Source organism: Gekko japonicus, unplaced genomic scaffold (assembly GCF_001447785.1).
Source record: "Gekko japonicus isolate JY-2015 unplaced genomic scaffold, Gekko_japonicus_V1.1 scaffold2822, whole genome shotgun sequence".
Taxonomy (NCBI): domain Eukaryota; kingdom Metazoa; phylum Chordata; class Lepidosauria; order Squamata; family Gekkonidae; genus Gekko; species Gekko japonicus.
This window is the reverse complement of record NW_015176532.1, coordinates 46,293-70,200: the sequence shown is the minus strand read 5'-3', so window position 1 is coordinate 70,200 and position 23,908 is coordinate 46,293. Positions and strand designations below refer to the sequence as shown.

General features: G+C 47.6%; 1 protein-coding gene across 2 annotated transcripts in view; it reads left to right on the top strand.

Annotated features, from left to right (window-relative positions):
• Positions 1-22,810, top strand: part of ARIH1 (ariadne RBR E3 ubiquitin protein ligase 1) — a 55,501-nt gene extending 32,691 nt beyond the window's left edge. Inside the window, exons 4-14 of one of the 2 annotated variants that reach the window (XM_015427439.1) lie at positions 2,388-2,480; positions 2,989-3,044; positions 6,622-6,688; positions 8,718-8,824; positions 11,379-11,421; positions 12,516-12,587; positions 13,899-14,029; positions 14,316-14,373; positions 16,910-17,170; positions 20,448-20,560; positions 21,974-22,810. In XM_015427439.1, the coding sequence (XP_015282925.1) occupies positions 2,388-2,480; positions 2,989-3,044; positions 6,622-6,688; positions 8,718-8,824; positions 11,379-11,421; positions 12,516-12,587; positions 13,899-14,029; positions 14,316-14,373; positions 16,910-17,170; positions 20,448-20,560; positions 21,974-22,058 (1,086 nt within the window). In that variant the 3' untranslated portion in view covers positions 22,059-22,810. Of the gene's footprint in view, positions 1-2,387; positions 2,481-2,988; positions 3,045-6,621; positions 6,689-8,717; positions 8,825-11,378; positions 11,422-12,515; positions 12,588-13,898; positions 14,030-14,315; positions 14,374-16,897; positions 17,171-20,447; positions 20,561-21,973 lie in introns of both variants that reach the window. The other variant, XM_015427438.1, reaches the window with a different exon arrangement.
• Positions 22,811-23,908: the final 1,098 nt, after the last annotated feature.

Genomic DNA, 23,908 nt, shown 5'->3' with positions numbered 1-23,908 from the left:
CAGCATTCCTGATCGTAATCACCTCAGTGAAGAGGTCCAGCAATCTCTGCTTCCCAGATTGACTCCCCCTATACCATCATTCACAGGGACAAAGTTGTGCTGTGCCCCGACCCATCCTTTCTACCAAATGTGGTTTCAAATTCCACCTTTCACAGCCCACAGTGTTGCCTTCCTTTTTCCCAGATTTGACAGATGAGGGCCAGCGGGCATTACACTCTGTTGACGTTCATAAAGCCCTCTCTTTCTGCCTTGCTAGAACACATTAAAAAAACCCACCTCTTTGTGGCCTATGGCAATCTCAGCCCAATAAAGTTCATAGAGTATTGCCCCAGAGACTAGCAAAGTGGGTAAGCTGAGTTAGTGTGAGCTAGCTCACAGTTTTTTAGCCTCTGGCTCACACATTTTTGTCTTAGCTCAGGAAGGAGAGCTCCAGAGCAAACTAATTGATGCAGCAGCCAAATCGCTCGCTCACAGCTTTAATACCAGTAGCTCAGCAAGTAGAATTTTTGTTCACAAGACTCCACAGCTTAGGGGGAACATTGGTTACATCCACCATCTCCTTATGTTATAAACTGGCAAAACAACCATTACCTACCCAGCTTCAAGCCTGTTCCATGAGAGCTGTGTTAACCTTTGAGGCTTTCCTGGGGGGCTTGCCCCAGATGACATCTGCAATGCTGCTACATGGTCCTCTCCATCAACCTTCTTGTTCCTGTTGTAAATAGTCAAAAATTGTTTAATACTCAGACTATTTGATGGATCTTGCTCTATTGGAAAGAAGAGATTTCTTTGCTTTTTAAAAATACTTTATTCTAAGGGAAAAGGTACACGGGATTGCTACAAATTAACAAAACACTAAGAGCTACATTTCTAAGCTTCCTATACTGAAGACAAGCACACACGTAATGGAGATTTCCTCCTTCTTCTTGACCCCTAGAAAGGAAGTCACCTGGAACAAATGACCAATCTGCATCAAAATAGAAGTTACTTTTCCCGGGCAAATCCCCCATTGGCTTAGTGCCAGGTATCCCTTCCAGGTCAGTCTAAACAATAGCAAACTAGGAATACAAGTTAACCCTATAATGACTGAATCAGACCTTGTAAACACATACATTTCCAACACCCCTTCTCAAGGTCTGACATGTAAGTCATACATACAAAAACATTATTAATTATTCAATTCAACATTTGTACCAATCATATTCAACATTTTACGTAGACGTTCAAATTTCTCTTTGGTCAGTGGCTTAGTCAGAATGTCAGCCACCATTTCTTCTGTACGACAATGCTCAATATCTATCAGCTTCTTCTGGTACAAATCCTTCACTAAAGCACACTTAATACCAATTGATCTACTTCTAGCTGTGGTGCTTTCTTCCTTACATATGGTAATACAAGCCTGATTATCTTCAAACATAAGTACAGGTACAGGTTCTCTTATTCCAAAGTCCTTTAACATATGAAAAATCCATTCAAGTCTACTACAGGCACTTGCAAGGACCTGCCAGCACCCTCCTCCAGGTAGGCCACTGCTCCCAAATCTCCCATGGGTGTGAAGCACAGAGACCACGTCGAAGATAAACAGGTTGCTTACCTGTAACTGGTGATCTTCGAGTGGTCATCTGTGCATTCACACCACCCGCCCTCCTTCCCCGCTGCTGTCAGCGTCTACATTTTCAATAGGGGTTGATTTGCGGTGGTTTGAAGGAACTGGCGAGATGTCCACGCCCACCCCTCTGGGCATGCGCAGTGGGGTGCCTGCGCATGCCCGAGGTCTGGGCGCGAAAATCCGTTAAAAGAGCTTGCTACAGCACCGATCGATCCAGCGCGTGCGCACTAGATCCCATGGATGTGAATGCACAGATGACCACTCGAAGATCACCAGTTACAGGTAAGCAACCTGTTTTTTCCCAACACATTGCAACCACTACCCCTTCAATCCTCATAGCAAATTGTCCCTCCTTATCTCCCTTCACCAGTATGGGATATATCTTTGTTTAGGTCCTACACTAAACAGTTTTCTGGTGGAACGAATCTCTTTGATGGGTCTTCACGTTACCTTAACACGTGTTAAGAATCTGGACCCTGGTTCTCCTGTTCTCACACTCTTCCAAGCTGAGGCATCAAAGATGGGATCTACTCTTCACTTGCTGCTTGACCTTCAAATCGAACCTGTATACTGAAGGTGATAAGTTGTTGGCTGAGGAACTGAGGGCAGTTGGGTGAACAAATACCGGGAAATGTCACTAGCATGACCAAGATTGAAGACTTTGCTGTTTTTGAAAGGGCATTCATTCTGCAGTGAAGGAAGTCCGATAGTAAACAGAACAAAACCAGGAGTGGGTGAATATAATGTCATCTCAGTCTCTCTCTCTCTCTCTCCCCAGTATTTCACTGGCTTAGAGTGTGGACACAAGTTTTGTATGCAGTGCTGGAGTGAGTATTTAACTACCAAAATAATGGAGGAAGGCATGGGACAGGTAAAATTCTGTTTCCGTTATTACTTTTATTGGGGGAGGAATATGCTGTGGATTTTGGCTCGGGAATTGGGGTGGGTGGGTAATGGTCGGAGCAAATGGCTTTTTGTTCCAGCTTATGTAAATTAATAAGTTAGAGTTAGCTTTTTCAGCTCAGAAGATCTTGGCCTTTCAGAAACCTAACTGCTATGTGTGTACTGTGCAGGGTACACAGCCTGTAGGGTTGCCAACAACAAGCTGCAAGATTCCTGGAGATTTGGGGGTGGAGCCTAGAGAAGACAGAGCATTAGGAGGGGACCTCACAGGGGCATAGTGACATGCAGTCCGTCTTCCCAAGCAGTCACCTTTTCCAGGGAAACTGATTTCTGTAGTCTGGAGAGCAGTAGCAATTACAGGAGAACTCCAGGCTCCACCTGGAGGTTGGCAGCCCTATTGTGGGTTTTAGAGTCTCTTCACTGAGACCAGAACAAAGAGAATGCTCTGCCTGACTGCTTTTTTTCTTTCCCTTTCCACAATTTCATGCCCTGCTCATGGCTGTGATATCTTGGTGGATGACAATACAGTTATGTAAGTGTCGCTGCTTGATGGGTGATTGAATAATAATCCTTCCTCTGTTAAGACAACAAACTTGTGGGAGTTGATGGGTTCAAACTGGTACTGTCTAAAGACTGTGCCATCAGTCTTGAACATGGGTTCAGTGTTGCTTGTTTCCATGGTGACCTTGAGAACCATGAACATTGCCCTGTGAGCCCTCATAAATCCTAAAAATACTTCTGCTCTACCATCTCATTCAGCTTTGCTTGCATCTTATGTTTTCCATGCAACACGCCGAGAGCTTTTGTGGCCATATCCTGCCTGAGAACAATACCTGCTCTTTCAGAAGTGCCTCTACCTCCTCCTGTAGTAGTCTGTAGAAGGTATTCCTCTTATGAGCCGTATCAACATGTGAGGCATGAGCTCTTTTCAAAAAATTGGTCTGCACAATTGTGTGCCTCACGTGGTAACTTATTTTGGTGAGCCATACCATTTAATGCTGTCAGTAACTACATAAGAACATAAGAGAAGCCATGTTGGATCAGGCCAATGGCCCATCCAGTCCAACACTCTGTGTCACACAGTGGCCAAAACCCAGTTGCCATCAGGAGGTCCACCAGCAGAGCCAGAACTCCAGAAGCCCTCCCACTGTGGCCCCCCAAGCACCAAGAAGACAGAGCATCACTGCCCCAGACAGAGTGTTCCATCTATACCTTATGGCTAATAGCCACTGATGGAGCTGTGCTCCATATGTTTATCCAATCCCCCCTCTTGAAGCTGTCTGTGCTTGTAGTTGCCACCACCTCCTGTGGCAGTGAATTCCATGTGTGAATCACTCTTTGGGTGAAGAAGTACTTCCTTTTATCTGTTCTAAGCCTCCTGCTCATTAATTTTGTGGAGTGCCCAGGAGTTCTTGTGTTGTGAGAAAGGGAGGATACGTACTTCATTCTCTGCCTTCTGTATCCCATGCTTAATTTTGTAAACATCTAATAATCTCCTTGTAGAGGGGGTGTTTCCTTAGTAAGCCCTCATTGCGTATTACTTTATTGGTGCATAGTTCATCTGGCACTCTTGCATTTCATTGTTCTTCTCGAAGCTTTTCCCAAGTGTTGCGTAGGCCCCTTTTCATGCAGCTGTGCATCCGATGCATCTGGTAGATTATTCTTTTCTGCAGCATCTCTTGATGCTGAAAGTTATAAGTGGCTTTTGTAACCTAGTCCTTTTTTTTTTTTTGCTTCTAGCTTGCACTTCCTAATGAACCGCTTTAACCTCAGAACAGCACATACCTAACCGGTGATTGCTAGCTTAGAAACGGGAAACACCGCATGCTGCTTAGTTTCTTTAGAGCCCCTTTGTACGTAATTTGATCTGTTAGTGCAGCGCTTAGAAGAATGTCCAGTCTACAGAAGCAAGGAAATTAGTTTTGTGGGTTTTATTCCCAGCGCACCGGTTCACGGTGTCCTGGCTTGTGGCCTAGCAGCTTCACGTTCTTTTGCCTTTCAGAATAAGAGTGAGGGAGAAGGGGAGGTGGTCTACAGCGGTCGTGCAAGATGCTGGTGAAAGTCCCTGAGAAGGACTGGGGAAGTCTGGGCTCAGATCCTCACTCAGTCATGAAGCCCCCCTTGGTGACCTTGAGCCCATCGGAGTTGCTTGGCTTTGACCCGCTTGACAGGGTTGTGGGTGACTTGAACCTCTGCTGTTCCAGCAAGGGTTAGGTGGGAGATCAGCAGAGAACATAAGAACATAAGAGACGCCAATGTTGGATCAGGCCAATGGCCCATCCAGTCCAACACTCTGTGTCACACAGTGGCCAAAAATACCAGGTGCCCTCAGGAGGTCCACTAGTGGGGCCAGGACACTAGGAGCCCTCCCACTGTTGCCCCTCCCCCCCAAGCACCAAGGATGCAGAGCATCACCTCCTGGCCAGCCTTTTGTTCAAGGGGGACTCTTAATATTCCTCATTGCCTCTCATAGGTGGATCTAAGTCATGGGTCCCCAACACGGTGCCCACCAGCACCTTTTCTGCAGCTCACCAAGTGTTTTTAGAAAGGGGGGTGGGGTCTAAGCTGAGTTAGTGTGAGCTAGCTCACAGTTCTTTAGCCTCCGGCTCACACATTTTTGTCTCAGCACAGGAAGAAGGGCTCCAGAGCAAGCTGATTTGCACAGTAGCCAGATTGCTTTTTCACAACTTTAATGCCAGTAGCTCACAAAGCAGAATTTTTGCTCACAAGACTCCACAGCTTAGAGGGAGCATTGGTCAGGTGGGTCTTTTGCCCAGCCAGGCTTCTGATTGACTGCTGGAGATCTGATTGGTTGCACAGATTTTGAAAACACTTCTTTGGCACCAGCTGCCACCGCAGCATAAGGGTCTCCACCGAACGAATGAAGGTAAACTGCAGAAAAGAGCAAGAGTCTCGTAGCACCTTAAAAGACTACTGAAATCTGTGGCAGGTGTAGGATCTTTCGTGGGTCACCGCTTCAGTATGAAGAAGTGAGCAGTGATCTACAAAAGCTCCTACCCTACCAGTACACTTTGTTAGTCTTTTAAGGTGCTCCTGGACTCTTGTTCTTTTCTGCTGCTACCGACAGACTAACACGGCTACCCATCTGGATCTGTTTCTGAGGTAAAGTGCAGCAGTCTTTTGTGGCTGGCCTTGTCTTTTGCAGCAGCCTTTTTGTGGCAGGCATTTTGTGACTGCACCTACCGTGCAGCGTCAGGGGGGGGGGGGGGAGTTCAGGCTTTAAAAGGTTGGGGACCCCCAGCTGTAACCACTGTGCTGTGCTTTGTCATGACATTTGTGCTCTGCCCGGTTTCCGGTTTTGTCTTCCAAGCAGTTAGGAAGCCCCCTGTTAAATTAAGTGCCGTCTTGCCGGTTTCAAAAATAAAGATTACCCATAATTGCTGTTATCTGAAACAGGTTCTGGACTCTGAACAAAACGGTAGACAATAGCAAGCAGTAATGAGTAAAACAGAGTGTGTGTTTTGGATGCTTTCCAGAGACGGAGTGTGCGTGGGGGGGGGATTTAATCTGCTCCTCAAACAGGCTTGGTTTTAAAAGCACCCCGTTAACTTCCAGTTCCAGGCAAGGGATTCAAAGGAAAAGGTTTTGTGTGTCTCTGTAGTGCTGGGAGTACAGTCATGTAGAAATCTGCAAGATGGGCGGGTGTCCTGGGTTCTGTTGTCCCTGACGAACAATATCGCGTTTGTCCCCGCTCTAAGGTCTCTGGCACAGAGGATCTTTTAGTGATCTGTGTACCAGGTCCCTAAACACTGCTGAAGCAAATGTTAGACTGAAGAAGCAGCAGCCCACCCTGATGTCACGCTGGATTCAGGATGTTGCCTTTTTCAAGGAGGCCTTAAAACCCCCTTGGCCTTCTGTGCCCAGTCTGCCCTTGTTGTAACTGTTGGCTGCAGAATAATTTTGGCTGCTCTCTTTCCTGTTTTGTGTTTTTCCCCCAGTTCATTTTATTGTGCTTTTTGTTTGAAGTGATGCCCTTTGATCTGAAAGTCTTGGACTCGTGGTTCAAAATAAAGGAGCCACTGATCTCTTTGATTGTAAAGAAATTTCTTTTCTTTTTTTAATGAAATGTTCTTCTCTTCTCTTCCTAGGCGCCTGATCACAGACTCAAAAGTTAAATTAAAGTACCAGCATTTAATAACTAATAGTTTTGTAGAGGTGAGTGTGAATTGCCAATGTTGAAAAGACTTGACTGTGATGCTTAAGAACATTAGAAGAGCCCTGCTGGGTCAGACCAGTGGTCCACCTAGTCCAGCCTCATGTCTCACACAGTGGCCAGCCAGTTCCTCTGGAGGGCCAACAACAGGGCATGGAGGCCAAGGCCTTCATAGGAACATGTAAGAAGAGCCCTGCTGGATCAGACCAGTGGTCCATCTAGTCCAGCCTCCTGTCTCACACACTGGCCAGCCAGTTCCTCCAGAAGTCAACAACAGGGCACAGAGGCCAAGACTTTCCCCTGATGCTGCCTCCTGGCACTGGGACTCAGAGACTGACTGCCAGTGTTCCCTCTAAGCTGAGTTAGTGTGAGCTGGCTCACAGTTTTTTAGCCTCCAGCTCACACATTTTTGTCTCGGCTCAGGAAGGATGGCTCCAGAGCAAACTAATATATGCAGCGGCCCAATCGCTCGCTCACAACTTTAATGCCAGGAGCTCACAAAGTAGGATTTTTGCTCACAAGACTCCACAGCTTAGAGGGAACATTACTGACCACCCCTCTGTACCTGGAGCGGTCTGCAACCCTTCGTGTGTACTGGTTTGGGGGGGGGGCGGGGGTGGAATCAGACTTCGATACAAATGTGTGTAGGAGGTAACGTGTGCAGGAGACTACATTTTCTATTAACAAGCTTAAAGCCCTTATTCCGTGAAACCTATTTGAGCTAAGTTTTTGATGCTACAATTGTACTACTAATGGAAGAAATTGTATAAGTATGCACCACTTCCTGAAATCGGAATTGCTGGAATCTTGCTTTTGTGGCAGCATCCTGAAGCTGGGACCTGAAATCCCAGGTCTCCGCCCAAGGCTGCGCCATGAATTGCCGTCTCTAATAATTTCTGGATGCCAGTCATCACTCTGGCAGCGGGCATTTTGAACTTTTGATTCATGGCCGGCCCTCGGGGAATAAGTAGGCATTTGTTTTCGGCGCCTCTTGAAAAGCCTGGCTGCTTGCAAACCGAATCCAGCGGTAACAGTCGGTGTGATACCCTGATGGATCTGTTGGGTGTGTGTGTGTGTGTCCCTGACTGTAAAGCTTCAGGGGATGAACACAACAACGTGGCCGGCTGCTTCCTTGCCTAATGAAGACCATATGAGTTCCATTTGCAAAACGCCAGCGGTGCTGAATCTGGAGAGGGGTTGCAAAATCACAGCACATGTGGGCTTCAATGCAGCCTTTATGAATGAGGCTTGGCCCACGGCCAGGGGTTAATGATTGTAATGCTGAGCCATGCAAAAATTTGCCAGGAGGCCCATTGGTGGAGGGGCTTGCATAACCTCAGCGTTGGGCCGCGTGTGGATACCGCAGGGCCGGCCCCTCCCCCAGATCTCCGCTGGATGCAGTCGGCAGCCGCGCAGTTTCTCAAAGCTCCTTGCCACAGAACTCTTTTGCTTAGTTTGAGCTGCAAATTCAGAATTTTAGTCTTGGCTGGTGAAAGCCGTCCCAAGCAGGATTTTGAAACGGCATCTTCTGCTGCAGGCGCCAGTGTCTTCTCAAGCCCTTGGAGGAATGAGAATGTAGCATTTGGAAAGTGTCCCTTCTGTTCTTATCCCTGGCATGCCTTCCTGGCTCTAGTTTGTATCATTGATGGTCTTAAGTAAAGATGGCAGGAGGGGAAGAGCAACGTGGTGCTCTGGATTTACCGGGCTTAATATTCATTAGCCACTTTTCTTCCTATGGAGCTCAAGGCAGCTAACAATATTAATAAAATACATGGCAAACATTCAAAAATATAAAACCAAAATTGAAAGTAGTTTAGGACTGCTTTGGTTAAGTGCAAAAGAACTGATCCTGGGGAATTGCCTAGTGGTTGTTTCTCTGTATTAGAACAGGAGTCGTGGCTTTTCCCTGTAGCCGTGAAGTTCAGTTAGAAGAATCCCGGGGAGATGGAAAGGAGAGGGCTGAACTGGGTTATGTTGTTGTTTTCTTCTGGACTTCCACCGTGTCAGCACTTCTGTGCTTTCTCCTTCCAGTGCAATCGACTGTTAAAATGGTGTCCTGCCCCCGACTGCCACCATGTTGTAAAAGTGCAGTACCCTGACGCTAAGCCCGTTCGCTGTAAATGTGGGCGTCAGTTTTGGTAAGTAAACATTTCTCGAGTGTGTGTGTGTGGGGTGTGACTGTTTTGGACAGCTTAAACTGAAAAGTTACACGTCCCCTGGCAATGGTGTCCTGCCCCCGACTGCCACCATGTTGTAAAAGTGCAGTACCCTGACGCTAAGCCCGTTCGCTGTAAATGTGGGCGTCAGTTTTGGTAAGTAAACATTTCTCGAGTGTTGTGTGTGTGTGGGATGTGACTGTTTCGGACAGCTTAAACTGAAAAGCCTGGCCCTCTTGGAACCTGGTAGCCCTTCCCGTGCAATAGAGCAGCATGACGATTGGTCCCATTGGGGTGTGTGTGTGTGTGGTAAATTCAGTCAGACTGGCTGAGATCACGGAGATGGGTTTGTCAGGTACTTGAGGGGTGCAGAACAAGGGAGGCCCGCTGATATCAGAATCAAAGCAGAGAAGAAAAAAATGATGGTGCATGGGAGAAAAAAGGTTTTTCAGGTTGGCTCAGATCCTAGGCATTTCACACGCTGCTTCATCAGGGGTTCTTTAAAATGACCAGGGCCAGTTCAAGGTGCGGGAGTGAGCCCACAGAGAGTGCCCATGTCTCCCTACCACTAGACCCCACTGGTGGCACCTCGCTTTTGACACCCACCCATGTCCCCCCACCCTCCTGTGTGTTCTTCCCCTGCTTGCAAGCCTTCCCACCACCTGGACTCAACAGCTGTCCAGACATCCTGCATGTCCTTTGCCTGATGGCACTAGGCAGTGAGTGCACATAGCTGAGGTGCTGCCATCATGGCTGCCAGGAGCACTGCTGCCGTGTACCACCAGCATGCTCTTCTGGGTGGCACATTTAGCTGGCAGCATGGGTAGTGGTCCCTGGACCTGGGTGGTCCAGCCTATCCCAATCTCATTAGATCTTGGAAGCAAAGCAGGGTCGTCCCTGGTTAGTATTTGGATGGGAGACCGCCAAGGAAATCTAGAGTCTCTATGCAGAAACCGGCAGTGGAAAACAACCTCTGAATGTCTCTTGCCTTGAAAACACTACAGGGTCACCATAAGTTGGCTGAGACTTGATGGCTAAGTAAATAAATAATGGGTAGTGGATGACTGCAAGAAGATCAAATCAGTCAATCCTAAAATAAATCAACCCTGACTGTTCCCTGGAAGGCCAGATACTGAAGCAGAAGCTTAAATACTTTGGCCACCAAATGAGAAGGGAGCACTCACTGGAGAAGCCCCTGATGCTGGGAAAGATTGAAGGTAACAGAAGAAGGGGATGGCAACGGATGAGATGGTTAGACAGTGTTATCAAGGCAACAAACATGAAGTTAAGCAAATTCCGGAGCACGACGGAAGACAGGCGGGCCTGATGTGATGTGGTCCATGGGGTTGTGAAGAGTCGGACTCGACTGTGTGACTGAACGACAACAAAGTGGATGACTTGTGAGAAGGTGTGGGAAGGACAGACAGACACGGTGTGGGGATGGGGGTTGGTGGCAGTGGGACCCACCCCAACCAAAGCCCTGGGCCCTGGAAGCTGCCCCCCTCCGTGTGCACTGATGCCGGCCCTGAAAACAACTATATCTCGGAGTGTTCCCACCTTGTTGTTTAATAGACCTCCTGACAAAGCAGCATACAAGACCTGTGGGATCTTTGAGTGAACTATAGTGGCTGCAGTCACACGGAGCATTAGGCACGCTAGAGGGACGGAAGATAGGCGGATTTTCCGGGTGCGATCTCTTCGCCACATCTGGGAAGCGTTGAGCTCCTGTGGCGAACCCGAGGCTTCCCGCGGAAGATGGGGGGTGAAAAACTAGTACCTTGGAGGTATTAGTTTCCTAAAACCACGGGGCAAGGGCGGGCGTCTGATCGCGTTTCCCGTGGTAGTTCCGACGCCTGCCCATGTCCCCTTGCAAAAAGGTTTTGTTTTTTTCAAAGTCTCCACGGATGCGCACAAGCACCCAAGGGAGCATGCACACATTTCAGTTTAAAAAAACAACAACAATCCCGTTTGCCCCGCGCCCCGCTTCTTTGCCGCGCCACAGGACTGTGGAGTGATCGGCACCTCCCCCCTACCACGGGACCTCCATGGGACCTCCACGGTAGATCTGCTCGCGCAACCGCGCGGTTTTTAGCCCCGGGGCAAACAGCCACGCTTCTCCCCCGCATTTTCCTGCCCGTGTGCCCGCAGCCAGTAATCTTTTTCCCACTGCACCAATTTTTTTCTTCTTTGCTTTGTATACTTGCAAGGGCCGCAGTAGGTTATGCAGGCCTGCATTTGAGTAATCTGCCTAGTTCTGCTGTGCCTCGACTATGTATATATAACTTCTTTTTTCATTCTTACAGCTTTAACTACGGTTTTTATCCCCGGGGCAAACAGCCACGCTTCTCCCCCGCATTTTCCTGCCCGTGTGCCCACAGCCAGTAATCTTTTCCCCACTGCACCAATTTTTTTCTTCTTCTTTGCTTTGCATACTTGCAAGGGCCGCAGTAGGTTACGTAGGCCTGCATTTGAGTAATCTGCCGAGTTCTGCTGTGCCTCGACTATGTATATATAACTTCTTTTTTCATTCTTACAGCTTTAACTGTGGTGAAAACTGGCACGATCCTGTTAAGTGTAAGGTGAGCGTGTAAGCTTTTACCCACGCCAGTTGTTCAGAGCAGAGTTGGGAAGTAATGTAATACTGCTCAAACGTCCTGGTGGTGGTGTGCTTGTTCGGGAAATGTCAGCGTTCAGGGTTCCCATTGGGAAGGTTCTGTATGGATAGCTTGTGCCGATGGCATCTTTAGGAGACATTTCCCAGGAGCTTTTTTGTATTTTTTCATATGTGCGTGTGTGTGCTGACTGTGTGCACACCTGGAAGTCATGACAACCTCTGGTGACTGGTCTCTACTGGGGGCCTGGAGGATATTCAGAGAGGAGGCTGAATAAAGCCTGCCTCTGTCCTCCCAACTTGGTATTCCAAGGAAGTCTCCCAAGTACTGGCCAGGGTCGACCCTGCTTAGCTTCCAAGATCTGATGCAATTGGGCTTGCCCCGGGCCATCCAGGTCAGGGCCCCAGGAACTTTTAAAGTTGCATGTCACCCACTGGGGTAGAAGTCCAAATTAATAATTGAAATGTTGATGAAGACGCAGAAAATAAGTAGCACCAAGTGTTTTCCTTCCAAAAGAAAGGCACTAAATACAGGGTTTTTTTGTTGAAGGTGTGCGGTACAGATTTCCTGGTGCAGAGCGATCTAGAACACCGATAGTTAGCCCTTTTGGCCCTGACTATCAAAAAACAACCCTGCGGTGTCTGCTTGAAGATGTGCCAGTGAACAAGAGTGGGGTGGGAGACACAAGGGTTGTACTTGGCCAGGCCCACAGGGGGATCAAGCTGAGCTTCAGTGCCTCGGGACTCTGCTTGGACTGACCCGGCACAGTGAGCAAAATGGTCTTGTATGCTAGGAGGTGCCTTCCTTTGACCTGGAGCTCACCACCTCGACCCTTCTCACCTGGGGCCAGTATCCAGATGGGGTTTCACCTAGCGTATACGTTTTTCTTTTCTTTTTGGCATTCTTTTGTACTGTCTTGGGGTGTGGCTCTTTTTCATCCACATGCTCTGAGCAGCGGGGTGCAGATGTTTTTGTAGGATAGCCTTTAAAATTTGGTGCTACCAGTCACTGTGACATTCTGGAAATCTCTCTCTCTCTCTCCCCCTTCCGGTTCCAAACAGTGGTTGAAGAAGTGGATTAAGAAGTGTGATGACGACAGTGAAACTTCTAACTGGATTGCAGCAAACACAAAGGTTGGGCTTCTCTTTCTCTCAGTCCCTGGTCAGGTGCTCTGTTGTACACTAGTTCTGCTTTTCCCATTCAGAGGCACTGTCAGATGTCAAAACTGCCGGTGTTTCTAGTGAGGGGGTCGCAACTTGCATGTGATACTCAGTGCTTCCGCTTAGCACAGTTGTGAAAAGCAGTTTGGTAACCTGAATTGAAGGTTACCAAAGCATCAGTATGGGTACAGGTTGAAAGAACTTGCACCCGCACCGTGTCCCAGGTAGGTTCATGCGGTGCAGTGGAAGCAAAATATTTCTGCACCCGTTCCCAAAAGACTAGAATGCAGTCTAGATTTAACGGTTTCAGAATACCAATACGAAGAATAAGCATTTAAATCTCTCACTGTATGAATCCTACTTTAAGGCACGTGAAAAGGGGCCGTGGTTCAGTGGTAGAGCTATTTGCTTGGTATCCGGAAGGTCCCAAGTTCAGTCCCCAGAATCTCCAGTTAAGAGTCCAGGAGCACCTTCGAGACTAAAAAAAAAAATTATGGCAAGGTACGAGCTTTTGTGAGTCAGTGCGCACGTCTTCAGATAGAAGTGAGCAGTGACTGATGAAAGTTCACTCCCTGCCACAGATTTTGTTAGTCTTGAAGGTGCTCCTGGACTCTTGCTCTTTTCTGCTGCTACAGACAGACTACCGTGGCTGCCTGTCTTGATCTATCTCCAGTTAAGAGGGTCAGGAAGTCGGTAATGGGAAAGACCTCCACCTGAGACCCTGGAAAGCTGCTGCGAGCAGAGTTCCCTCCAAGCTGGGTTAGTGTGAGCTAGCTCACAGTTTTTTAGCCTCTGGCTCACACATTTTTGTCTTCGCTCAGGAAGGATGGCTCCAGAGCAGACTAATTTCTGCAGCAGCCAAATTGCTCGCTCACAACTTTAATGCCAGCGGCTCACAAAGTAGAATTTCTGCTCACAAGGGCCCACAACTTAGAGGGAGCATTGGCTGCAAGTCTGAGTAGGCAATACTGATGGACCAAAGGTCTGGCTCATAGTAAGGCAGCTTCATGTGTGCAGCTGCTTTCCCCACAAAATCTACTTCATGAGTGGAAGAACGACTGCCATGTGTGTCATTTCATTCATGAGTGTTTATATATTTGCATTAGCCTGCTAAGGCATCAACAGAAAGCTGGCTGGTGAATGGATGCATAATCAGAGGAATCGATCTTCTTGTACCATGATGTCACTTTTGTCTGCACTTCCCCATATATGGAAATAAATAAGCTGGCTAAAACAAGGGAACGCCATCCCAGTTTTCCCCCCCTCATTTTTTTTTTCTTGCAGGAATGTCCCAAATGCCATGTGACCATAGAGAAGGATGGCGGCTGTAATCACATGGTGTGTCGGAACCAGAATTGTAAAGCAGAGTTCTGCTGGGTGTGTCTTGGCCCTTGGGAGCCACATGGGTCTGCCTGGTAGGTTGAGGAGTTGTATCTCAGCTGTTTCTTGTGGGTCTAATTGTACCCTCCTGGTTTGGTTCTTTGGAAGCACAGAGGCTCAGAATGATAGGCATGTCTGGACTGCAGACACATGCATATGCCCCCTTTTTTAGGGTGAACAAACCCAGGCTGCTCTGTAGTGAACTGCTGTTCCTGTTTAGGCCTTAAGGCCTGGGAAGGGTATTGGAGGGGCTTATTCTTACATTGCTCAATTAAAAGAGTTGCTTTTTCAGAGAAGATTCCTTTGTAACATCTCTTCCAGGTACAACTGCAATCGCTACAATGAGGATGACGCAAAGGCAGCCAGGGATGCACAAGAGGTGAGTCCATAACTCTTGGCAAAGACCAAGACAAAACCACTTTGATTTAGGACACTCTGGACTGGCTAGAAGGGGGCCTCCAACATGGTTCCCGTCGGTGCCATGGTGCTGCTGATATTTTTCCTGGTGTCCACCAAGCGGTTTTAGAAAGCAGGTCGGGGTCGTTTCGGCTTTTGCCTAGCAAGGCTTCTGATTAGCCTTCGGATTGCTTTTGAAGGCTTTTGCTTTGGCAGCAGCTGCTACCACAGCACAAGGATCTTCGCTGGCTGATAAGCCATGGTAGCCCTTTCCTGGCTGGCGCTGCCTCCTGTGGCAACTCTTTTGTGTCAGCCATTTTGTGGCTGCGCCCACTGCCCTGTGTAAGTGATCCAGAGGTTCCCACAGGCCAGAAATGGTTGGGGAAGCCTGGGCTAGAATTTCTTCAGGGGTGTTTGCCTCTGGCCCTGATTATTTATTGTATTGAGTCTCGGCCAGTGTTCCCTCTAAGCTGAGTTAGTGTGAGCTAGCTCACCGTTTTTAGCCTCCGACTCACACCTTTTTGCCTAAGCTCCGGAAGGACGGCTCCAGAGCAAACTAATTTATGCAGCAGCCAAATCGCTCGCTCACGACTTCAATGCTGGGAGCTCACAAAGTAGAATTTTTGCTCACAAGACTCCACAGCTGGAGACAGCACCGGTCTCGACAGGTCAGGCCATAGTTCACAAAACGGCCGGACTAGCCTCTCCCGGCATAGCCGCCCATGCAGATCCTTCTGAATACACTAATGTGAGTAATTTCTCCGTGTCAGAATTCTGGCCGGCTTGTAAACAAGAAAACACGAGCTGGAGTTTCTCAGCACGGTGCATCCCCTGGATGATCTAGGAAAAGGGCTTTGCTAGGGTTTTTCCCCCTCAAGCTTTTATTTCTTAGGGTTTTCTCTCATCCCGCTTTGCCAATAGCCTCAATTTGTGGTGTATTTGGATGGGAAGACCACCTGTATGGCCAGTTTGGTGTAGTGGTTAAGAACGGCAGGACTCTAATCTGGAGAAAACCAGGTTTGATTCACCACTCCTGTCAGACATCTGGGCAAGTTACACTCAACCACAATGTATTTTCCAGTGAAAGGCTCTATTGAGATATAAACAAGTTCCAGGTATTAAAAGAACTGTGTCAGATTTAACAATTTTGGCAGGTACAAAGATAAGAAGTAATTAAAATGTAACCCCTCCTAAGACCCACTCATATGTCACATTCACACCGCCTAGCTCCAGCGTCTCTAAACCCCCCTTTCACATGGGAAATATATGGTCCCATTATCTACTAAGCAAGCTGGCACCAGAAGATTCAAGGACATTTCTCTGTGAACCAGAGAAAGACTTCTTCTTAAGAGTTATGCTCCTATAGGATAGTGCAGCCACACACTCCACACTCACACACCCCACCTAAGGAATTCCCTTCCCAGAGCATCCATGGCAAACTGAGCGAAGGGGGAATGATGTATGCCACCCCGAGTACCTGGGACTGATGTATGCCACCCCGAGTACCTGGGAGAAAGGCAATAGGGTTGAATTATTGGTGTTCATTGACCCATTGTACCTGCAGTGTTCCTATCAAAAAGTGTGCGTTGTGACCTGTTTGCTCAGATTGTGGCACGGGGAAATCTGACCTGTGTAAACAATGCGAATGGGGGAAGCATTTGCTTTTGCTAGTTACGGAGTGAAGCAGAGAGCTAGACAGAATGCTTGAGAACGTGCGACCTCCCCCACCTCTCTGGCTTCTGGTTCCTTATTGGATTACATTTAAGCTGCTGCTTCTTGTTTTTGAAATCTCCCCCTGCTTCCCTGCCTTGCCTCTCCCCCCCCCATCCCTGGTGTAATACTTCCCTCTCGACTAAGCCTTGGATTACGGCTCCTCTTTTGTGCCTCCGCCCTCTTTTGCTCTCCCTCCCCCAGCTCTTCCCCTCCTCAGGTATGTGCACTTTTCTGTCCTTATAACAGTATTTAAAATACACCACCTCTCTCTAGGTATGGTCTGACCTCTAATTGCTGCCTCAGCTTTCCTTTTGCCCTTTGCCTTCCTTACGCCGTGTTCCTCTGATTGTACACCACTGGGAAGGTCTTCTTATGTTTAATATATTGTTGGATAGTGCCTACTTAGGTGCTTTATGATCAGTCATCGTAGTATGTGATAGTACCATTCAACTTGCTGCACAGCTTTGTGGCTTCCAAGATCATGGTGTACTGCCGCACTTCCAAACTCAACAATATCGCGGGGTGTGTGTGTGTGTTTCCCTGGGTAGGTTTTTAAAATGCAAGTTTTGGGTGTGTTTTTTAAAAGTTGAATTGGATGCCTGCTTGCTAGGTTTTAGCCTCATGCTTGAATTTAGTAGGCTTGAATTTAGACTGCATCTTTCAGTCCCAATTCCCCCCACCCCCGCTACCCTTCAGTCTTTGTCCTCCTACTGACGGTGCTCCCAAGTGTCAGCTGGCTTTGGTTTCTGCTACTGTGTTGTGACGCTCGATTTCCCCCTTTTTCCCCCTAATGGGAATTCACACAGCGATCCAGAGCGGCCCTGCAGAGGTACCTCTTCTACTGCAACCGTTATATGAACCACATGCAGAGCCTGCGCTTCGAGCACAAGCTCTACGCCCAAGTGAAGCAGAAGATGGAGGAGATGCAGCAGCACAACATGTCGTGGATCGAGGTCCAGTTCCTGAAGAAAGCGGTCGACGTCCTCTGCCAGTGCCGTGCCACACTCATGTACACATACGTCTTTGCCTTCTACCTCAAAAAGAATAATCAGTCCATTATCTTTGAGGTAAGGGAAGCTGCCTTGGGGGGGGGGAAATCCCACTGTGCAAAAAGGAGAATAAGTAGCCCTTTGCACGTAATCGAGCATCTGGGTCTCTTCTGGAAATCGGTTCCTTGAGCTTCATCGGTTGGTACCTGTGGAGTTTGTTCAACGTGCTGGTTATTTAAGATGTTTTTGTAAAGCTTGGCGTTCTCCTGTGCAGGGCTCAGTGCAGCTGGCGATGAGAGCTGAAAGCAAAATACAAATTAACTTTTTTTAAAAAGCCTCTATCAGTAAATACACAGCACATCTGCTACCTCCACAGCATGGCACCCACCAGTGGGTTTCCTGATGGCTGTTAACGTTTTCCCCCCAAAGCAGAGAACCAGTGTTGCTTTTCTGCTACCTTCTTGGAGCAGGAGGCGCTTAAGAACAGTGATTCCCAACCTTTTTGGTGTGCTAACTCATAGGTCCAAATTTATTTGGTATGGTATCCAGGGCTGATCCAAGGGTCTTTTGGCTCCCTAGGTGAACTGTGACCTTGGTGCCCAATTAGTCGAGGGTACCATCTTCTACAGTGGCCTGCTGGATGATTTTGAAGAACCCACTATCATTGCACTAACAGTGTGGCTGCCCCCAAACAAGTGGCATTCTGAGGTACACAGCCTTTGCACATGGAGGCTACATGCCAGTCTTTGACCAAAAGGTTAAGCTGCCGATGGAGCAGTGCCAAGACAGAGCTCGTGCATGCTCATGCCTCTTTGTCTCCTGCTCTGTTTTGCCCGGTGCAGTGAACATTCCAGCATTTTCCTCTTTATGGTTACTACCATAAAGTTATTAGGTGCTGCATGGATGTGCCCCCCCCCTTATTTGTTGCAAAGGAAGGGAGAGATGAGAAAGTGAATAGGGGTATACGCTTGGTATAAACCCAGCCAAAAAAATACCTGATAAATACCATATGGTATTTGTGGGGTATTTTCTCAGCTGATCACTGCGGGGGCTAGTGATTCGGCTATCTGAAAATGGCCACCCCAAAAATCCCAAAAGTGTTCAGGATTTTTTGGGGCAACTGGATAGCCGCAGTTATAGGGCATTTAAAGCCACTTTGAGGTCTCTTTGGAGTGAACGCTCAGCTTGGAGAAGGCAAGCAGTGCAGAGTTCTGCCACGGCTTTGAGTAGGCATTTAAATGTGTTTTTCCCTTTCATTGGAAGCAATGGAGGTTGGGGGTGCCTTCTTCTGGGGCCCATAGTCCCTGGTCCAATCTTTTTTAAACTTGGGGGTTTTTTTTAGGAAAGGCACCAGCAGCTATGCTGGAAATTTGGTGCCTCTGCCTCAAAAAACAGCCCCACTAGAGCCCCAGATACCCCGGATTGATTCTCCATTATAACCTATGGGGACCATTGACAATAATGATCCCCATAGGGTATAATGGAGCTGAAAAAATTCAGCAATCCCGAATATTTCCTGAATCCCAGCACCATACTGATATTGGAATTCGGGAATATCAGGAAATACCTATACTTTTTGGGTTCAATATACCTGAACACGAAAAATAGAGGGTCTTTTGTGCACACCCCTAATGAAAAGTTGGCAGGGAGGAAGAGAAGAAAGAAAACAGTTCAAGAGGCAGCAGCAGCCATTAGGGAGGGATGGCCTGTGACCCACTTTCAAAGGCTTTGTGACCCACTTTGGGGTCCTGACCCACAGGTTGGGAAACACTGCTTTAGAAGAACCCAGGAAGGCATAGCCTTTGTGTCTGCAGGGAGTGGACATTCAAAAAGCTGTCTCCGTCATAGAAGAATAGCATGCTGCCTTCTAAGACTTTGTGACTACTTCACCCAAAATCCCTGAAGTGCCCACAGGCTCAGTGAAATCCAAGAGGGATGGGTGCACTAGTGGAGTGCCTTCTTAATCCCGCTTCTACACTCTGTCCTGAGAAAGTACTCAGAACATGTTCCGATTTACATAGACAGCTTCAATTTGATATGTATGAGCAGCACTGCTGGGGAGAAACCGAAGGAAATCTCTGTACACGGTGACGTACTTGGTTACGTTATGATTTAGGCAGTTAACTGGTCAAAAGACTTCTGGCTTTAACTGGTCAAAGGACTTCTGCCTTTAACCAGCAAATCAATTTCAGTTTCCACATGCCCATCACTTAAATCTCAATATACATGCTTTTTATTTTGAAAGACTGAAGGCCGAGAATTTCCAATTTAATTGCAGCTTACACCTCCATCATTCTCAGGCATTTAAAATATTTTCTTCACTGCTAAAATAACAGACTGGATTAGCCTCCTCAACAAATGTATCCGTAACTTACTTACTGATTTATAGTCTGCCTTCTCTCCCGAGTCTCCAGGCAGGTTACAAAATATAAAAACATTGCTATCAGACCAGAATAAAAGATACAATAACGCTGAATCACAAAATTAAGAAAACAATACCAATAAAATAAGCAATGCACTCTGTAAGCCAGGGATCTCCAACGTGGTGCCCGTGGGCACCATGGTGCCTGCTGACACCTTTCCTGGTGCCTGTCAAGTGTTTTTAGGGAGTGGGTGAGGCCATTGTGGAGCTTTTGCCCAGCAAGGCTTTTGATTAGCTATTGGAGATTTGATTGGCTATTGAGATTTTTAAAAAATGTTTCTGTGGCAGCCATTTTGTGGCCACACCCACCAGGCTGTGCTGGAATTCCAAAGGTGCTCGCAGTCTCAGAAAGGCCGGGGGTCCCCCTGCTATAAACAATGCAAAAAATTTGCTTCCCTGCCAATTAAGTAAAGGTGTCAGTTGGGTAAATTTAAGGTTTTTTCATAGTCTCAACTAAACTTTAGAGTGCATCCTTGACCGTTGAGACCAGTGCTGGTTATAATATTGCCACGTATCTTCAGGGCAGGAGTGATAAGGCGGTTTGCATGGATATAAATCTCTCAGAAGGACTGATTTCTCGATGAGAGAGAGTGTTGGCAGCGTCGAGGGAATGTGCCATTAGCCGTCTGTTCCCGATGATCCAGGGTGACTTCTGTCTTGCAGTCCTCAAGAACAGAAAGGGCAAGTTTTGCACCTCTAGTGTTGCAGGAGTCTACGCTAGTATTCATTTGAGTTCAGGGTTTCTGACGGAAGAGACTTCCTGTCAGCCATACATAATATCTCGGTGTGTATATTGTGAATGGCGAGTGAATGAGTGTCTGCTAGCAGATAGTGCTCAATTACTGCAAATTCTCCTACAAGGTTCTGTTTCAGCGCTACTCCCCTCTCCTGCCTGAACTCTTTCATAGGGGTTGTTTCTGTTTGCTTCCCTAGAATAATCAAGCAGATTTGGAAAACGCTACCGAGGTCCTTTCTGGGTATCTGGAACGAGATATATCCCAAGATTCACTGCAAGACATAAAGCAGAAAGTACAAGATAAGTACAGGTACACTCCTTTCGAAACGGTGGGGCTTGCCCGTGGCCAAAACCCAGGAGTGCAAAATGAACTTGGCCCTGTTATGGTCTCAGAACCGTTTCTTGCTGCCAATATAATTTGTTGGGGGAGGGGGGGAAGCTGGCTGGGCAATTTGCTCTTGGCCCCCAGCCACCGTTCCTGATCAGCTGGCACGGTGGGGATCAAGCAGCTGAGCTCAGCGACAAGTTGCAGCTCACAGGGAAATCAAGCCAGGGCTGGCAAGGACTGGAAACTCTCGTCTGGCGATTCTTTTCTTTTAACCATTTTGTTCTGTTTTTTAAGTTTAGGGGAGAGCCTGATCTAGTGTGTGTGTCCTCTCCCCCATCCCCAGATGCCTGCTTTGCCAAGCAAAAGGGGCACATTGACCCTTCGTTGCTTGCAGAAAGCCTGTTGCCTTCCCGTTTGAAGCTTTCGGAGGGCAAAGACGCACAGCAGAGGAACCGGTGTGTCCAAAGTGACACATTCTTCCAGCTGCGGTCATGATTTTCTTAAGTGGCTTTCCTTGGCATTTAAAGGGTGGGCAGGGGGTGGTGCGGGAGAAGCAAGCATTGCAGGCGGGCATTTAGTTGAATGCACTTGCTGTTTTACCCATGGTGGGGAAAACATGGTTGCAGCCACAGAAATTGCAGGTTGGTAAATATCATGGACTTGGGTTATGGGCGTTAGGCCCAGGGCACATGCGAAAGGCTTAATGTATAGCCAGGAAAGCTGAGCACAGCTGGCTTAGAATGGGCATATAGCAAGTGTGCAGAAGAAGCCCTGCCTACTCTCCAGCGGTGCACGCGATCTGAAACGGGTCTCTTTTTTGTGGACCCAGCTGTGCGATCTGCCAAACAGTAAGCCCTTGCAAGCAGTTTGCCTCCATTTAAGAAAGAGGTGAGGCCCAGACATCCTCACAGAGCCATTGCGGACTCTCTCTGTGTAAAGCACCCACGGGGAACCCTGAAATAACCTGATGTGCAGCAACAACCTTTTGGGTCCCCCCCCCCCCTTTAGGGGCTGTCGTAAGAACATAGGAGAAGCCATGTTAGATCAGGCCAGTGGCCCATCCAGTCCAGCATTCAGTGTCACATAGTGGCCAGGGACCATCAGGAGGGCTACCGGTAGGGCTAGGACTTCAGAAGCCCTTCCACTGTTGCCCCCTGAGCACCAAGAAGACAGAGCATCACTGCCCCAGGCATAGCATTTCATCTATACCTTGTGGCTAATAGCCACTGATGGACCTCTGCTCCATATGTTTCTCCAATCCCCTCTTGATGCAGTCTGTGCTTGTAGCCAGCACCAGTTCCTGTAGCAGTGAATTCCACAAGCTAATTACTCTATGGGTGAAGAAGTACTTCCTTTTATCTGTTCTAATGTCGTAACGCCCTCCTTCCTTTGCAGATACTGCGAGAGCCGACGAAGGGTTTTGTTGCAGCACGTGCATGAAGGCTACGAGAAGGACCTGTGGGAGTATATTGAGGACTGAGGCCGGCCTGCATAAAACAAAAAGAAAACAACAAAAAAATACCCGAACTCTGAAAACCTTTAACCATCTAGAGTGCTCATGCCATTAAAAAAAAAAAAAAAGCAAAAACACACACAGAAAAGGGCAAGTACGCCTATTACACCCACTGGTCTCTAGTACCGGAATTCTGTTTTTCTTCATGGAGAGAAAAAAAATTAAGTAAATTATATTGTAATAAAAAAGGTAGATAAACCATTGTACAACAGTATTCTAGGCGGCCAGTTAAGTGTGACAAACGCACTTAAAAAAGCAAAATGAAACCCTCCAACTTTAACTTGTAACGTAGCTTCGTTCTCCGAGCTGACTTCTTTCTCTCCCCCTCCCGCCTTTTCTCCTTACGCGTATGACAGATGAAATTGAAAAAACAAACAAACTGTTTCTCGACAACACTGCTTTTCATGTCCGACCAGCCATTTTGATGTACTTTGGTATGGGATTTCCACCACCCCCCTCCCTCCCCTGCCCCCCTCCCCCTGATACGTACCAGTTCAGTTCATGGGTGAATGTCGTTTGGCTTATTGAAAAGAGGATTTGGGGGGCGGGGAGGGGGCAAGGGGCACAAAAGCAAAAGGGGGACGGGGAACTTTGTATATGACTTTTAAAAAAAAAACAAAGAGGACAACACAGTATTTTTCAAAATTGTAAATAGCGCATATGCATGGGCAAAAGAGCAGGCGTGGCACGTGTTTGCATAATGTTTAATTACAAAAAAATATTTATTCTTTAAAAATCTTCAAGATTATGTCTATTTGCTGTGCATTTTTCTTTTTTTCCCAGTTTGCTTTTTACCTGGGGATCGGGATGAGGGGCAGGGTGTGCTGCTATGACGACTCTTCCTTTCTATTTCTCAGAAAAGTTTTCGAGAGACTCTCTGTTTCTCCTCTCGTTTCCCCTCCCTCTTACGCAGCTCCTTTGAGACTGTCCCGTGGTCTGGGTGTGTTCCTTTGCTGGCAACGGACACCGTCCCACTCACCCTACCAGCTTCTCGTGCATACTGATTCCCCCCCCTTCTCCCCTCCCCCACCATGTGTGTTTCTGTTTTGAAATGAAAGTGTTGTGATCCTGGCTGCTTTTGTCTCTTCGTTCAGAGTATCCCCCCCCTCCCCCGATCATCTTGTTTCCAGGCACGTGAGGCATCCGCCCTACCACCCGGCTCTGTCATTCATAGGACACATCAGGAATTTATCTCTGTGGTCTCAAGCGCTCGGATGGGACATTCCTCCTTGCTCCTGTTTGGTTTTGTTTTTTTATGGCAGTTGCACAACACCAGAAACAAAGATGGAGTTGCCATGGGTAATACGTCTGAGACTTGGGGGCGGGGGGAGAGTGTCTAATAGCAGTATACGCTTCCATCTCTTTGCGATGGGCTTGCAGTCCCTGAAGTTCGCTGTGAATAAATTAGTAGAGTGAGCGTATTTCAGCTACCCAGAGTAACTTAGTCTTTTTAAACCAAAAGGCTATGTTAAAGCACCGAGTGGAGGCAGGTAATTAAATCAACTTCTTGTGCTATATTTCCTCCTCGTGATATATTTTCCACCATGGCAGTGTTAACGTGAAAAGAGTAAGAGAGAGAGTGAGAGGGAATTTGATAAGAGTAAAAGAGCGGGAGAAACTCAAGTCTTCGTAAGCGGTTGATCTCAAAAAAGGGAAAGTCTGATTGCCGAGCCGGTTTCCCAGTGGGCTACTCAAGCTGGTCTTGCAACTAGAGACTGTGGCCAAGTATTCGAAGATGTGTTTCGACAAATTCCATGCACCTGGGGAGGGATGCACTGGGCTTGGTGTTTCTTGAATAGCAGTCCCCTTTCCCCCCC